General features: G+C 44.1%; 1 protein-coding gene across 15 annotated transcripts in view; it reads right to left on the bottom strand.

Annotated features, from left to right (window-relative positions):
- The window catches only part of nfixb (nuclear factor I/Xb), a 143,930-nt gene that overhangs the window by 6,959 nt on the left and 118,622 nt on the right, over window positions 1-18,349 (bottom strand). For 7 of the 15 annotated variants that reach the window (XM_058653158.1, XM_058653156.1, XM_058653162.1 and 4 more), the window contains 5 exons: window positions 16,424-16,498; window positions 10,119-10,247; window positions 5,922-6,097; window positions 4,126-4,273; window positions 2,599-2,690 (listed from right to left, as the gene is read on the bottom strand). In XM_058653158.1, the coding sequence (XP_058509141.1) occupies window positions 2,599-2,690; window positions 4,126-4,273; window positions 5,922-6,097; window positions 10,119-10,247; window positions 16,424-16,498 (620 nt within the window). The remainder of the gene's footprint in view (window positions 1-2,598; window positions 2,691-4,125; window positions 4,274-5,921; window positions 6,098-10,118; window positions 10,248-16,423; window positions 16,499-18,349) is intronic. The other 8 variants (XM_058653169.1, XM_058653165.1, XM_058653157.1 and 5 more) reach the window with 6 other exon arrangements.

Consider the following 18,349-nt stretch of genomic DNA (forward strand, 5'->3'; position numbering starts at 1 on the left):
TGGGAATCACTGAAAAATAAATAACTAGGGCTGCAATGATTCATCAATTATTAATTAATTACTATCGCCAATAAGTTTGGCATTCAGTTAATTCAGTTAATCAGTTTAGTAATAAAAAAAAAAAGGTGTGATTTTAGCTTTATTTCTTTGCTGAAACTGAATATCTTTGTTTTGGTTGGTTTTGATTTTAACAGATTAATCAAGAAAAAGAATAAACTAAATAATCGATAAAGGAAATATGAAATATTAGACACTGTCATTTCAAAGAGCTACACTCACCATGACACTTCATTAGTTACACCTGTTTAAATAACTAATCAGCCAATGTAGACTTGGTCAAGTTCAAATTGAGCTTCTGAGTCAGGAGGAAATGTGATTTAAGTGACTTTAAACAACTGATCTGCTGGGATTTTCACACACAATCATCACTAGTATTTATAGAGAATAAATCCTGTGAGCAGCCGTCAGAGGGGTCATAGGAGAATGGCCAGGCTGGTTCAACATGATAGAGAGACAACAGGCAACTCCTTAGAACCAACGTATGCACAGGATCATCTCTCAGCAGCAGCAGCAGCAGCAGCAGCAGCAGCAGCAGCAGCAGCAGGGAGAGAGCAGTCTGGCTTGTCTTCATCACTTGTGCCATCTTCATGTTGGGTTTCTCCCTCTCAGCGTGAGCCGGGTGCATGACTGGGTCAGCGTCGCTGTTGTTGGCCGCCCTGCTTGGCCTGCAGGGTCTGGCACTGCAGGGCTAATGTGCCAACATTCTACAAGTCAAGCCTTGGAAACTACTCTGAGCCTCCAGGGAAGCAGCCTTTTGTTTTGTTTGACTTTAACAGGTCACATGAATCCCCCTAACCCTCCTCCCCCCTCTGCCTGCTGCCCTTCTCAGCTACCCTACTCCCCTGGGCACTGTCCCAGCAGGCTGAGGGCATTGTAACTTCTCCCTTCTTAGTTACTCTCCGTCTCTCTTCTTCTGTGTACGCTCTTACAAACAATCCATCTATCTCCTGTGAACACTCCCACTAAACCCTTGGCAGCAGACAGTGATCAGCCTCTTTTCATTCCTTCCCTCCACCCTCACCCCCTCTCGAGCAAACCCCTTCTCAAATTCAAGATCAACCGGCTATGACATCATGTCTGGTTGCCAGGGGTAACCAGACTGCCGGGACATGACTTCTATAAGGTCCGAAACGCTGACGCTCTGTTCCCTCCATTTGCCCCGGTGGTATCTTGTTTCCTGTTGCCTCTGGATGCAGGAGCAAGCATTTACCACCGGAGGGCACACGGAGCCCACTGATGTCGGGACGAGCGGTTGTGCGTTCTGTCCCGCAGTCGCCGCACACTCACTCCTGACATGGGCTTTGTTTAGTAATCTATCTTTTTCTTTTTCTTTAGTGGATCATTAATCTTTAGTGTCGTACTCTGACGAGCACATGCAAACAATTAGTGCTAAAACCACACGTTAGACATTATGTCCCTCTGAGTCCTGAACATCAATGAGCTTTTTAAGAAAAGCATACTAAAGAAGTATGTAGATACCCGTGTTCATAGGCTTTTATTCGGGTCTGTGTGGGGTCATTCAGCTCCAACGCGGCTAAAACTTAATGTTGCCGTATGTGGTGATGTTTTAGATAATGTGTCCACTCAACTGTTTAAAAGTGATCATTTCCTGTTTCAACGTAACAGTTTTCTAGTCCAAAAAAAGGCCAAAAGTCCTAAAAGAAATTATTTCTTCACTTTACTGTGAAAGTTCTGCACCGAGCCTTGACATCACCCTCATTCAACACTTTTGGGGTGTAGGAAACATTGAATCAAAGTCACTTTAATTATTCTAAAACACTGCCACTATAATTCTAATGTGACCAATGGGAGCAAATCTCCGCTGCCAGGTTCAGGAACTGTGTGGAAAGCCTCTCCGGACGAGATCAATGGCATAATTCTGTGATAATGTGTTTAATAATCACATACAACATAGGTTTCCACATCATTTTCTTTTTTTTCTTGCATATACTAAAATAAAGTTGGTAGGTTATAGGGAATAAAGAATATAATGAGGATCAGGAGTGGGGGGAAATGGAAAGGGAGGAAAAGTGAGAGAACGGAGGACAGAGAAACGAGGTAGGGGATCAGCAGAGCAGTTTTAGATGGTTTCCATGTGTCGAGGAGCAGAGCTGAGTGGAGCTGAGCGGAGCAGAGCTGAGCTGGCTCCAGGCGGGTGTGGTTGGACACTAATGAGAAAAGTACTGGTGGTAATGGAGGAGGCATATGAACAAGGCACAGAGCAGCGGAGAGGAGGAATGAAGAAGGTGGAAGAAGGAGAAAGTAAAGCACAGAGGCAGAAGGAATCAGATGGAGGGAGGGAGGAGGAGAAACTAAAATGAGTTAGAAAATGGGAGGTGGTGGGGGGGGGAAGGTAGCAAGGAGTGGAAAAGGCGGAGAAGAGTGCAGCCTGAAGGGTAGACTCCATATGTGCCAAATAAAAACGGTAAACACACACGTACTGTAACATACACATGTATAAAATGTGCAGGTGAGAGAGGAGGTGATGGAAACCAGAGTTTTTTTTAAAGTGGCCAGTGTGTCGACCCAGACTCCTACCTGTGTCTGCTGCGGGATGTTCAGAAAGTTGTTGTCCCGTGATCCGATGCCGACAAACCTGTTGGGAGCTGTGGCGCCTGGCGTGGAGTATGCTACAGACACACAAGAGCAAAACAGACATCAGCACACGAGGAGACAATCACTGCTGCAAAATTCCTCAACAATCTTCAAGGACTAGAAAGACACACTGGGACAAATGTGTTATCTTTGGATACAGCCAAGCGCGCTACAGTATTTTCCCCCCGTATTCAGTCTTTATCCTCAGTTTAGCAAAAGAGCTGCTGACTGCAGCTTTGTGTTTACCGAGACGACAGAAGACTGGTATCAATCTGCTCATTAAACTCTGTTTCCCCGATATGTTATAGTGTTGCTTTAACATGCAATGGTCTACAGTTGTAGATTACTATGTTTAAAAAGTGAATAAATATACAATTTGGGTCATCAAAACTCCACAGAGTAGTTCTGCCAAAACATGGTAAGCAAACTTAGGTCTCCCAGAGGATCGAGTCTCGTTGACGCACTCAGCCGGCTGTGATTGAGCACACCAGAATCTTGACATTGGGAATCAGCCGGGGACATTTCAAACCCACTGGCATCAAAGTCTCTGACAAATTTAGGGCAGTTTGAGGAACCCTACGGACTCCAGACTGTGAAACTCACTGAGGGATTCAGGACGCAGTGTGAAGACTTATGCATATGTGAGTGAGTCTGTGTGGAAGAGAGAAAGGACAAGAAGAGGAAGGAGAGACAGGAAGTTGGCAACTTTATGTGTGTTTCTAAGGACTGAAATAACATACATAAGACATAAAAGACTCGGAGACGCTGACTGGGGGGTCAAACGAAAACACTAAACTTGAAGGAAAGCTAAAAACAAAACAAAAAAACAAAGTGCTCCATCCAGTGCCCCTTTAATCACAGGTGAGGAAGACCAATAATGTTGTTAGAAGGACTGACGTCACTCCTACACCTCACATACACACTTCTGCAAAACAAACCAAACAATTATCACCAAGACGCTCAAATCAGCCAAACCAAAAACACGTCTCGCTAAAACTGATTTTTTTTTTTACTGGGATGTTTTGGAGTCCATGTAAATTAACTGCCCTAAATTTGTGCCCGTCACAAGAAAGCATCGAGTCTTTTCAAGTTTCTCAGCAAGAGGTGCTGATGAGTCCGGCAGTAAAGGAGAAGAACGGAGGATTTAGAGGGAGAAGAACTGGGGCAGTGACACGACTTCCACTCCAGACAAGGCAGAGACTGATGGGGCCTAATACAGAACCCTGATCAGCACCACAGCGGTCCATTCTGTTGGCCTTGGTCTACTCTACTGACACTCCACTGTATGTTCTGTGCTGCCTTCCTTAAGGTTAAGGAAGGCGGGACGTTGGAAACACAGGAACAATGATGGCACGAAGTTGGAGGAGGAACACGGAGGGGGGGGCGGGTCTTTTCTCTGGAGAGAGTAGGGGAGTTCAAATTTTTAGTTGTTGGTTTGATTGTGAGAACAGTCTCTGCGGGGTCACTTACACGGAGATGCGGGCGAGGAGAGTCCGCCGTCAGGGGGCGTGCTGTTGGGTTTAGAGTCGGGCATGGGGAGGGGCACTGGGCGGGCCACTGGGGGAGGTGGAGGCAGCAAGAAGGAGCCTGGCATTTTGCTCTGGCCGCTCCCGTTTGGCTGCAGACAATACAAATAGGGTCAGGAGGGCGACATGCGACAATCCGCAGACACGGAATGAAAAAAATAAGGAGGACGTAGCTGGGGAAGCCGAGTCCAAAAAAATATCCATGACGGAAGGGGGAGGAGGCAATGGTTGAAGGAAGGAGAGGAGGTGGTGGGAAACAACAACCAAAGGGATGATATATGTGGACGGCATCTTTCATGGAGGTGTGAAAAATAATAATCACCACAGGGACTGATAGGAGTGGGAGCTGGAAGTGACAGGTTCCAGGAGGATGGTCCGTGGTGGGTGGAGGAGGTGTGGAGGAGAGGAGTGAGCAAATTATTGACTGGGTTTGTCCTGAAGATGGCAAGAAATCAAAACCATGGGAGAAGACTTGTCTACACAATCACAACACCAACCGACGATACCAGCACCAAACTCCAAACTAAAATCATAACAACTAGAGATGGGGGGGGGGACAGAAAACACGATGACACAACACGGGACAGGGATGCTGGACGGAAGTGGGCCGTGACTGATTCGCCCTCGTGCTTATGGTTGTCACTTCTGAGGGGTTGGGTGGAGCAAAAAGAAAAAAAGATAAAGGGGGAAGGAGGGAGGGGGGGGGGGGGGGGGGGGACGACAGGGTCTGAAACAGCACACAGCAAAATGACATAGACAAGACGATACACAGATCTGTAGACGAGCTGCAGGAACAAACGCCTGGTGTCTTCCCTTGTGTCGTGTTGTGTATTTCTCTATCATGAATGTGGAAAAACACTAAAATAGATCTAGAAATTGTTTATATTTCCATGAACTGTAATAGACATATAGGTCTTTACTATACTTGTTTCTTTGTAAGTGGTTTGTGTGTTTCATAAACTTTCCATATGCCTTTCATAAGCTTCATATGCTGTTACACTGTCACAACTAAGAATGAGCCGATACAATACTCAGTATCAGTATCAGTCTGACGCTGGTTACACTCACTGGATCAGACGGAGTCGTGTTATTGTCGTTTGCTTTTCTACGTTACAAGGAATAGGGTTAGAATTTGGAGAACTGTGAAAATGCAACACAAATGTGTTAGTACTTCAAAAAATGTAAAAACAACCGCATCGGACTGATACTGACACCGGTAGATATTGAAGTAGAGCTGCAACTAAGGATTATTTTCATAATCGATTCATCTGTTGATTATTTTCTCGATTAATCGATGAATCGTTTGGTCCATAAAATATCAGATAACCTTAAAAAATGTTGATCTGTGTTCGTCAAACCTGGAAACGATGATGTTCTCAAATGTCTTGTTTTGTCCACAAACCAAAATGATTCACCTTTAATGATTTCTTTGTTATCATTAAAGAAATGAAGAAAATACTCACATTTAAGAAGCTTAAACTATCGAAAATCTTGCTTTGAACCCATTAATCAATTATCAAATTAGTTGACCATTAATTTAGTAATTGATTAATAATCGATTCATCGATTAATTGTTTCAGCTCTATATCGAAGGTTGTGATATTGGACACAGGAACGCGGCATTGAACCGTTCCAAGTCACTCACAGCTGACACTCTCTATATAAATGACACATTGTTACACAAAGCTGTAACTGATGCTCCTCCTCCTCCTCCTCCTCCTCCCCGGTGGCGAGCCTTACCTGTCCAGCGGCCTGCCCCGAGCCATCAGCACAGACAAACTGCACAAATTCCTTCAGGGGGTCCTGTCCAGGGTGGTGGTGGTAGCGGATGGTTGGGTGGGTGAAGTAGGGGCTAGACTGCTGGATGATGGAGGGAGACGGGAAGTGCAGGGCCGAGGCAGACGCACGGGGGCTCCCTACGAACAGAGACGCTGGCGTTAGAGTAAAACACAGAGAGACGGGTAGAGGTGGAGAGCGTTGTTATAGATGGAGGAGATGTATGAGGTCATTAATGCGTGATAGCAGCAACATTGCGTCACAACTGGAAACGATAACACTCCAAACCTGCTTTTAAAATGTTGTACATGAAAGGAATGCCGCCGTTTCAAACAAAAAGCAGATTTCACATTAATGGCGCGTTGCTCATAATGTTTTACGACCACTCCAGTAAATCCATACAGCTTTACAGCGGAGCTTTACGCTCATATGTGAACACTCAGAGACTACATCATATATGTCAGCAACATTCAGACTTAAACACACGTCAGCACCTGGAGAGAACCACGAGGTAAATGCAAATGTGACATTTTAAAAGTGCTTCTATGTAGCCAGTAAAAAGAAAGAGTTCGCTGAACGTCTCGATTCAGCTGCGTTAACATGTGCTCGCCTGGACGTTCACATAGTAAAGCTGTTTGTGACACAACAGAGGATTAAGCTGTACATTCATATCATATGTCTAACCTGTCTCACACTGCAGGATCTTTTTTCTGCCATAGACACTAACCTTGACAGGATGAGTAGTCCTCATGGAGACCAAAACCTGGTCCCAATGAGGCAGGACCTCATTTCGGAGGAAATGATTAAGTTTCGGGGTAAAATGTGAACTGCGGTTAGGTTACGTTTAGGGATAATGAAACTGAATGGATGTCAATGTGGTGTCTGAGGAAGAATAACACTGTTGAAACAACAAATCTAATTGTGGCCAAAGACTTTAACATCGTGTTTTCTTCATTTACAAAAGAACAACACTTACTTTTGCCTTTAAAACCATAACCCAAATGGTTTGACATAAAATAATGGATACTACATTAAACATCACATTTAAGAAAATAAAGTTTAGTAGGTCTACATCAACTTTCTGAAGCCTCAATTCAATCTTCACTATGAAACTGATTCTAAACGTGAAAAAGACGACCTCATTGACAACCGCTTCTAACTTCCAACCAATCATCTAACAAATAAAATGCACTCACTGTGATAGAAAGCATTTCAATTCAAAAATGATTAATTGGTCAGCTCTAGTGGCAGCTACAGTCCATATATCTAAGCAAACCTCAGCCCTTACGACGGTCTAGACTGCATGTGTGAGGTGTGAGAGGGGAGCGGTTGGTTGAGCCAGATCACCAAACACAAAGCCCTCTCTGTCAGACGTACATCCATTACTAAATGTCCTTGATTTGTATTAGAAGCCCGTTCTCTCCTCTTAGTTGTGCCAGTTTGACACACACTGCCCCTGCCCCCCACCCCGACCACCGACCCCCCAATCCTATCCCATCTAGGCCCCCCAGCTGCCCATGTTGGGCTGCCAACACTCCTTGGTGCTTGCATCTCACACATTGTGTGTGTGAGTGTACTTCATGAGAGTGCCAACCCCAATGCATTACCCCCCCATCCCCACCTATGCCTCTGAGCCCAGCAACACCTCGCTCCCATGCCAGCGCAGCCGTCTCCCTGCTCCTATAGTCCCATACTAATCGCATTAGAGACTGGGTGAAGGCCAAAGGGTATGGGGGGGATTGGGTTGGGGTGGTGGCGATGGTGGCAGGGGAGACGAGTTCACTGGGAATTCCTACGAGCCCTTTCTACTCCCGTCTCCCTCTACATCACTGGCTCCCAGACGAACTCAAGGACCCCGTCATTAATGTTCCTGAAGTCTCCATCACTGTCATCACTACACCGTCAGTGTTTAAGTCCACATTCGTATCACTTGAAGGGACAAATTTGACTGAGAAAAAAAACACTGTCTTGCCACAGTGAGCGGCGAGCGCCTGCACGCTCCTTCGTTCCCCCCCCCCCGCTGCTCCAAACCCTAAATCCCCCTTGGATCTCGTCCTCCACGCAGAACAACAACAAGCGCTGACGATGTGGTGAGCACTTTCACGCCAGCGCGGGAGCAGGTCCAGCGTGTGCACTGTTCGGGTTTGTGTAAAAAGAAACAAATCACATCTGTATAAATCACAGCTGCTGACCACAATAAAGATAGGATATGGTGTGTGTGTGTGAGATTTGATGTGCTGTAGCTGTGTCTCAAGAGGCACGGGCCCTTGTCAACAACCACGGAGGAGGGTTTAATGACACGGTGGTCAACCTCATTGCCTCACATCTGCTTGGTGGCTTAAAAGGCCTTTGATGTACCCGAGCTGCAGAACTAAAGCACATGGGCAATTATCTCCAGTGAACTCCTTTACTGGGTGAATTCACAAATGAGCACAAAAAAAAAATCTCTGTCTCGATCTGCACTGTGGTGATAAAATTAGAAGAGTGCTGATTAAATGTCAGAGATCCTTTGGTTGCGTTTGATATCGGATGCGATTCTGAGCGGCGAGATTTGACCTCGTCAAGGATCGGCTGGTTCATCACGCCGAGTACAGATGTGCTCGCCCACAAAGACCAGGGAATTGGAGTTCCCGCTCCAAAAAAAACACAGACCGTCATCCCAAATTTGGAAAGAAGTAAAAGATAAATGGAAAGATATGGAAGAATGAAATGTAAAGAGCCACAGATGAATTAGACGTGTGGACTCTGAGGCCAAGAATGAACGTTCCTCGGGCCATAGAAACGCACAACTTACATCTGTTCAGCATTCCTCTCTGCAATGAGATATATGAACAGATGAATATCTGATAGAACAAGAAACATTTAGGCACGTTATCACTATTACCTCCAAATGTACATAAGCACCACACTTCAGAGTCACTTTAAGAAGGTGCACTCTGCCAGATTTTGCACATAGAATTTAGTTTAGCGTTCACAAGAATCGCTTGTCAGTCTATGAAAACATGTGAGTAACCTCCCCCGAGACTCTGGAGAAATTACTCCCAAGTCTAAGAAAATAAAAATAATAACCTCAGTGATGTCATGCTGATATCATCCAGGTCATCTTGGCCTGGGCTCAAGACTTAAAAACACAAAGCCTTCATTGTTATGACGTTCATTTCACTTTAGGAGCATCGTTCTGGTGAAAGTTTTGGAGTTTTTAGAGTTTCAATAAAGAATGTGCCACAATCTACACCTCTGATTTGGATTTCTGTCTTACATTCCACTTTAAATTACATTCCACTTCGTCAATGGAGTAAAATTTAAGGCATGATTTTAGTAATGAATACTGTGATCACACTGCACACCTGTGGCTTTAGGTGATCACCAGAAATCAAATACAACAACCCATAAACCAATAAATAAAGTTAAGTTATCAACTGTAATTGTGAAATACTGATTTTTTGTTCTTCTTCTTCTTATGTAAACATTGCATAATATTGGCTAAGTTAAATATCAATGTATTTATTTACTCATATACGTTTCAAAATAAAACACCATCTCATTTGAAGTGAAAAACCTGCTGATGCACATCTGTAAAAATAGAAAGGTGTTAAAACATTGTGGGATATGACTTTAATTCTCACCATACGGAGCAAATGCCAAAAATAAACAGAAGCCTTGCAACGATTGACAATCGTGAAATTTCAGTTGGGACAGAATTTGCAGCAGCATCCACCTTACCTACTGTTCCTCTGTAAGAAGAAGAAGAAGAAGTAGAAGAAGAAGAAGTAGAAGAAGAAGAAGAAGAAGAAGGACCACAACCAAAAGCAATCCACCTACAGATAGGCCAGAAAAATCACACACCACACCCCCAGACACCCTAGAAGCTCCGCCACCAGCTTGACCTACAAGGTCAGAGCAGGCAGAGGAGGAGGAGGAGGAAGAGGAGGAGGAGGCGGAGGAGAGCAGTGCACACAAACTACACAGCGACCTGCCAGCTTTTCATTCCCGAGTCACTCTCATTTCCCAAAGACAACGCTCCCACACTTCCCAACCACGAAGGAGGGGTGGGGCACTGAAGAAGTGAGGGGATTGGGGAGGAGGAGATGGTGAGGAGGGGGGAGGAGAGGGTGGGAGGGGGGGGCGTTCGGGGGGTGTTGGGAGCTGGGTTGGTCTCACCTGGTCTCACTCCCGCCAGCATTGGCAGTGGGTGGTGGGTGAACGCCATGCGGGGGGACCTCGTCTGGGAGGACAGGGCGCTGAAATCGAATTTCCCCGGCTTCTTAAGAGAACCAGGCGATGACAGTCCTGGCAAAAAGAGGGGATCAACAAAATGGCAGAACAGAGACGAGGTTTTAATCAAACATGGCTGCTTTTCTTACTTTGACTCTACTCAAAAATAAAAACTTAAGACTTTTTTTTTATTTTGAGTACAAAAAAAAAATCGAATGATTATGATTGGCTGAAAAATCAATGGATTGATCAATCGATTCATTCATTGATTTGTTTGATTGGCTTAACATACAGATGGGTTCTCACAATCTGTCTTTGTACAGTCAGTGGGGGCTGTTGGGTCACACTGGGAGAGTCGGGTGGGGTTGAAGACTGTTCAACCCCACTGTTCTGAAGCAGCAGGGGTTCAGAGGGTGACGCAAGAAAAGGTAAGGGGGCGGGGGTGGGGGCAGGGGCAGGGGGTGGGGTTTCAGGAAGCTGGGGGAACAGTGTCAAGAGAGAGGAGAGCTGGGAAATGCAACATGGTGGCCCAGCTACGGACACCAAAACAACGTCCTACTCACCAAACTGAACTCAGAGATTTGAAATCCAGACTAATCCAAGAACCGCAATGATCTCAGAGTCTGAGGCAGCTACAGAACCAACAGTCAACAACAACAACAACAACAACAACAACCAACCAACCTGCTCACCGCACGGGTCAGGATGGGCACAGTGAGCTCTGTCAGCCAGCACGAGCGGTGCGACTACACACAACTGCAGGCCCAAAACATACTGCACATCAATCAATCCTCTGAGGTCTGACTGTCAAGTATTTTATTAGGTATGGTACTGCCTTTACATATAAGCACTGCTACTCCACACACACACACACACACACACACTGTTGAGGCTGGATGGCCGGCCCCCGGGCAAACTGCCAAGGGAAGGATGGAGGGGAGAGCGGTAGAAAGATGGAAGGAGTTAAGCAGGAGAGGAGAGCAGTGACGGCAAATCCGAAACACAGAGACAAACATATTAAAGTGTCCCCCCTCTGTCTATAAATGTCGACTGAGGCCAGAGGACCGCATGAAATATCCCTCAGTTTGTAACTACAGGCCCGGTTCACCAGCGGACCAGAAACACGGCCAAATGTGTGAGAGCTACAGATAAAAAAGAGGTTCTCTTCTGTGATCAAGGCCTCGTGTGGTGGGCACTGAGGGCATTTATTTTGATGTCTGGTAATCCAAAGGCACAATTTTGACTTACAGGGTTTTGAGGAGCAAAAACCCAATGGTATATTTGACCTGAGCTGGGAAACCACAATGTTGAATAAATGCAGAAAATAAATCCATAAAAACAGAGAATAATGAGAAAACAGACGTATAGAAAAGTAAATCAGCGTGGACACACAGACCTCATTACTTTTCCTGAGCTTGTGTTTTGGTTGAAGGAATACAGTGATAAACAACCTTGGCAGGCAAACGCCCCATAAACTACTACACAACACAATATTCACACGTATAAAAAACAAACACACTCAAATAAAGACGTGGGTAATTTCGACATGGCCCAAAGAGATGTGGAAATAGATTTTATGAGCCGAGCATATAAAGTCTAACAGAGCAGATTTCTGAAAAGCTTGCTCTTTAATGCTACATTGGGAAATGTTTTATCACTATTTACTCACAATTCTCATAGGCAGCATGGGCACAGCTGTGCTTGTGTGGGCACCGATAAGTATAGAATAAGGTGGGCGCCTGCACTTATGTTCAGCTCGGAACACCATGTGACTCTACATGCAGGTGGGAGGAGCACAATGAGATAAATGCTACTTACTTACTGATAGAATTGTGAAAGATAATACATTTAGATTGTATTTGTACTGAGATGCTGTTGGTTATTAGTTTTTTTTGACCCGTCTTTAATAAAACAAGCTGGGAAATAAGGTTTTTTTCTTTTATATACAGTAATAAAGGCACTGAATAACAAACATCATTTTTAGGTGTTATATTAAGTGAACTGAAAACTATTTCTGGCTAAAAATCAGTGGCATAGTGTTGCAAATTATTGGTAATCACCATTAGGCAATCACTTGTTGAAAGTCCAGTTAAAAAAACAAAAGTGGAGTGGAGAACAGCTGAACACTCTAAAATAAAATAAAAAAGTGTTCATAAAACATTACAAGATGATAAAAAAGTAGAAGACCATTTGCTACGGTCAGCAGAACATTAGCAGCGTACGCTCGTCACCCATCTGGCATTAATATTTCACTTCCGTTAGAGTGTTTGCAACACATTACAGCCAAGTTAATCTAGTGTACAGGTGGCAGACCTGCATATCACTATTATGCATGTGAAATTAACATGCATCTCTAAAGAGGGGAAACAGCACTGTGTTCTGCTCGACTGTCAGTGTGTTTTTCTTTTTAACGGCTAATTTACTGGAGGAATTTCTTCAGCCCATTAAGTTAAACAATCAAATCCAATTCACTTAGAAAGCACATTTAGAACAACACAGAGCACACAGAACACAGCAGCACACAGCAGCACATCTCAGATTCACTCAGTGATACCTCACACTGCGTTGAAGGAGAATAGAAGTGCATTTAAACACATTTAAAAACAGGAAGTGAGGAGGCCCGCCGAATGTGCAGCGGCAACTCGTTTCACAATTTGTTAGCTGCTACTGTGACGGCCCGATCCCCCCCCCCCCGAGCTTCAGCCTCGCTTTGGTGGGACGGCCTAGAGCAGCTGATTGGCTGATCTCAGCGACTATGAGGCAGTGGAGAGCTGAGGCAAGATTGGTAAAGCGGTGCACGATTATCAAGACAAAAAAAATAAAGATTTTAAAATGGATTCTGTAGCGCAGTGGGAGCCAATGGAGGGAAGCCAGAATGGGGTAAATATGCTCATGCCTGTGAGCTCCAATTAAGAGGCGAGCAGCAGCATTTTGGATGAGCTGAAGGCGAGCAATGGAAGCCTGGCTAACCCCGCCATAGAAAGCATCACAATAATCCAGTCGAGTTGGAATAAAAGTGTGCATGATTTTTTTCAAAGTCATGCCTCGACAGAATAGATTTGACCTTGGCTATTTGCCCTAATTGAAAAAAGCTGTTTTTCAGGGGAGAGCTAATCTGCTTGTCAAATTTTAAATCAGAGTCTATTATTACCCCGAGGTTAGCAACCATGGCTTTCCTGTAACGAGCCAAGGAACTGAGGTCAACGGGGGGGGGGGGGGGGGGTACAGAGGTACTGCCTTGGCCAAACAGTACAACTTTTAGAAAGAAAGAGACACTTCAATGGAGGGAAGTAGAACATTTTTGGATATGTGTGTGATTCCATGACAATGAAAGTGTTTTATTACTATATCAAAATATTCTCACCAAAACACACTGATTTTACTCTTTATGTGGAATGTGCATTTCTAAATACTTTGGTAATACCAGTGTGTCCTGAAAGAGCTCTGACTTTATACTTATAATGCATACAGTGCTGCAAATTGCAATGACACGGATCCACAACAGAGCACTGGGACGAAACCCTACAATAGTCTTGTATTTATGAGTAAGTATTACAAATATTTTTTAAAACTGTAGCGGAACATTTTAAACTTTTATGCAAAGCTGCCGTCTAGATAGAAGGTATTTTTTGACCATCGACAGTCGTGTGATTACATTTTGACATCAGTCGTTTTCCACATCTTCTTAGCTTTATTGAATCATACAGTACATATTGTATGTTGTAGCCAATTGATGTAAATATGTATACTGTGAATACTTTGTGGAAATGCAATGACCTGAAATTCCTGGAGTAGCCCTATAAAACTGTATACTGTATTATTATTATTATTATTTTGTGTTAATGTAAAATTAACAGTGTGTTTATATTGTGAAACATTGTATCATTAAGAGGAAGTATTCAAGTAACCACTTACCCATTTATGGCTACTTATGCCATAATCTTCCATGAGAGTAGAGTGAAGAGTAAAACACATTACGTCAGCAGGCATTTGGATTCCTTGCTGTTAGAAATGCGACTGAATTCCGCCGTGTTGTGCATTCAATGCATCCCTGTGATAAACAGTATAGCTAATTTTGGCTGCAGTTCCTCTGCGGTGCACGTAGGGACGACCGTGTCCCATAACATCCCCAGTTCAATTAAAACCAGCTTATTATGCATAAACAGCCTTAAATTATACATATTGTTTTTTGTCTCTGTGATATTCCCTAATTAGTCAGTATCTTGCTGAAATATCTGCTAGTGTGTGGCTTCTCAGTGAGGAGCAGCAAATGAGGCCCAGATGCCCAATGAAAGCTTTGTCTGATAAAGCTAACAGAAGTTACTCTGATCTCTGCCTTAATCTGTGTGTGTGTGTGTGTGTGTGTGTGTGTGTGAGAGAGTGAGTTTGCGCACGCATACATATACACACAGTTGTTTGTTCTACATTATTTCTGTGTCCTGCTCCTGGCACACTGTACGAGCAGACTGGCAGCCAATTGCTCCCATGACCCTCTAGTCTTACCACGCTAACAAGCTGGCGACCACACAAACCCCTCGACTGCCACAGAAATGGTCCACGAGCATGTGCACGCACACACACACACAATGAAGAGGGAGAGAGGGAGAGAGAGAGAGCTCACACACTTGTCATTCAGGTGGACAAAGAAAACAATGTACATATATTAACAGAGTCGTGTTGCTTCATTCACTGACTACATCACTCATCATTAGCACTCAGCGTTACACTAATGTTCTCCAGCTCAGCAAGGACACCGCAACAATAACATCACCACACATACATCATTGTTTCATGCCCATGTAATTAGCTGGAATTCTTTATCAATAAGAAAAATACTTAGGAAATGCCAACCCCGCCCGGCAACACCCGACCCGCACTGGAAGGTCGATAGCAGGTTTTCCCACGAAGGAGCAGCGGGAGCAAGCGGGCAGAGGGAGAGAACGGAGCAGAGCAGAGCAGGAGACGGCAGACGTAATGATGGATTACATGATCACCTGCTATGCCTCAGAGCCTTTCATTCAGGTAGAGGATCACCTCCAGAGCAGGCAGAGGTAGAGGTAGAGGCCCTCCCGCCCCCCTCCCTCCTCCTCCTCCTCCTCCTCCCTCCACTCGTCCTCCAGTCCTCCTCTCCTCTCCTCATCTCTCACTCCCAACACCATCACCACCATCACCAGAACAGATGTCTGCTGTAACCCAGTAGCTCCCTTCGCTGTAGACACATGGAGGCGCCATCTGGACTGGAACGCTGCTCTGCTCCAGATTGGGGAGCGTGTGCGTGTGAGTGCATGTGTGCGTGCATTTGTGTGTGTGTGTGAATGTAAATCAGAGAGAGAGAGTGAGTGAGTGAGTGAGTGAGTGTGTTTCAATTTAGTTACGTGTGTGTGTGTGTGTGTGTGTGTGTGAGTGAGTAAGCATGTCTTGGAGACAGAAGGTGCCTCGTGTTCATTCATGACACACCTGAGTGCCTTCCGTTGTGTTTATTTGGGTCTTATATTGTTTTTTCCTGCTCCGTCTTCCAGAGACGGTTGAGTCAGGCCTCCAGCAGGTGAGACACCACTCAACAGCGCTGTCTAAACAACGGACAGGATGAAGCGGCTAATGCTCATACAGACACAACCTGTGTCTAGCATCGCCGGCTTCCTCTCTCTCTCGCTCTCTCTCTCTGAGGGCTCAACAGCAAATTTACAACACCCAAAGCACTTAGCTGAATGTTTACACCACCTCAGAAACTCTCAGTAATGTGGATTTTAGATATGATAATGCACATAATTACACATGTAAATGCAGCGTATTGTAAGTCAGACAGTGTACACCAGGACAGGAGGAGTGAGGATGTTTTGCATGCACCGGGGATGTACTTATCCTCCTACATGTCTGATTTCTTTCACAGATTTACAACAACATCTTTGAGGCAGACAGGCGGTGGATGTTATGGAGCTACTGGGCTACCAAAAGGCTTTGGTAAACCCACAATGGACAACAGCAGACATCTGGTAGAAACACAACCCCACCCAGCGGCAGCATAGCAGCAGAGGAGAGAGGAGAGGAGAGGAGAGGAGAGAGGAGAGGAGAGAGGAGAGGAGAGAATGGACAATGCAGAACAGCTCAGAGAGCTCACAGGAAGTGCAAACAGATTTGGAAGAGAAAGACACAGAGAGATATACAGTACATATGTGGAGGGTGGTGTGAGCTGAAGAAGAGCATGTAGACATGTATATGACACAGTATAATGTTTATAATGTTGTTCTAACCATGGTAAGGAAACTGCACTCCATCGTTCTCATGCTTAATCTTCCTCTCCTGCACACTGGCCAAATGGTGCTGCACTGGAAGGCCAAACAGGGGAGAAGGGAAGAGTTAACAATGGGGAGGAGGGGAGGAGAGAAACAGCCAGAGAGAGAGAGAGAGAGAGAGAAATGGAAAACATGAGAAAGACAGAAAGAGAGGGAGAGACAGAATAGTGGTTAGATAATGGACAGTCGAGGGGTTTTAACACTATCGAGTGCAGCAAGTCTCTATTTAAGAGTTACATCATTACTGCTGGTTGTATAAACATGACAGCATGTGAGTGGGAGTGATGGTTAAAAATTGGCAAAGACATGAACATTTAGCAATTTTAGAGAATCCCCAAAAACTACATACAGGAGATATACATGAAACATCGTGCTGTGAATGATTATGGGTGCTTATGCTCTGATAAAATACTCAAGAATAAAACACTGATGGATGTCGATGTTAAAACTGTAAAGGTGACTAAGAGAGGAGAGTTTTAAAACAACCCTGTACTGTTTTATTTTTCTTAATAATCTTAAGACAGAAAAACAGTGTACAATTATAATATAACACTATAACAGCCTCAGACATCACACAGACATACACTCCTGTTGTTAAACTGAGTGGTAGCACTAATGCCATTACAACTACAGCAAAGTTACACAAAACAATCTAAACACAAAGTGTCATGGATTGAGACTGTGGTCAGCTTAAAGGGTCAGTTCACCCAGAACAGAAACGCCGCTTTTATACATGTTACCCTGGTAAAGTGTGCAGATATCTTGTATTCTCACAATGTTTGGTACATTAATATTAAAAGTTCTATTGGAAAAAACATAATGGCAACGTGTCATTCGATAACCTACAGAGGTCATACAACACATTTTCTTAGCTTTGTTTTTGGCAGAGGCAGCGGTTTCATTCACGTATGTTGTATTTGGGTGGTATAAGGTTTCCTGGAATTCTCGAAACCTTTGCAAATAAACTCTGTAATTTATCTGCACGGTCAAACCGCAAAGAGTCACTGAAAAAGCACAGTTTCTTATGTTTTGGGCAAGCTGACACTTTAAGGCCCTGCTGGGTGGGATAAAGGATGCTTTAATGATATAACCCGACTGTGGATCTGCAAGGGGCATCATTAGGTCTAAGTTTGTAAGTAGTGAATAGAAGAAGGTGAGGAAGAGAGGGAGGATGTGATGAAGAGAGGGGGAGGGACAACACAGAGGCACAAGAGCTGTGCTGGTGGAAGGAGGTGAGCTGAGGCTTCTGGTCCATTTCAATTCAGAGATTAACATCCAAAATATTTCTATTAAAGTCCCTGGAAACACGTCATCATGCTGTCAGTCAAATCTAATCAAACCACACCCACAAGGTCATGGTGTAGCAGATTAACACAGCATTGCCAAATTTCTCGTTAGATTTTTGGGCTGACCTCGACTCTTTACCCTCGTTTCAGTTCTCTTAAATCATGATGAAGCTCCTCATTTAAATTCACAATTGTGTTACAAGCTTGTATTCTATCTCTCACTGACTCCATGATTAATGCAAATAATGGAGCTGCTGCGGCGGCTGTGTTTCACAGTAAGAACTAAAAGTGCTTTTCTGGACTTGAACTGTTCAATGATTGAATATTTGAAGGAATGCAGGAATAATATTTACCGTCTTCCTGAGTGTTCAGAGGATTAAAACTACTCTCTTATCAGCAGAGCTACAGCCATTGGTGGTTTATATTACCTTTCAAAGTACAGTATATATTCTGGCTCTATCCAAAGAAAACACGATGGATGTACTAGAACGTCTAAAATCAATTCATTATAGATAATCTTTTTAAATTCCTCTATGGTTGTACATAATGAGATATCACACATTGAGCTTTACAGGTGTTCAATGATTAATTGTGGTAC

Source organism: Solea solea, chromosome 16 (assembly GCF_958295425.1).
Source record: "Solea solea chromosome 16, fSolSol10.1, whole genome shotgun sequence".
Taxonomy (NCBI): Eukaryota; Metazoa; Chordata; class Actinopteri; order Pleuronectiformes; family Soleidae; genus Solea; species Solea solea.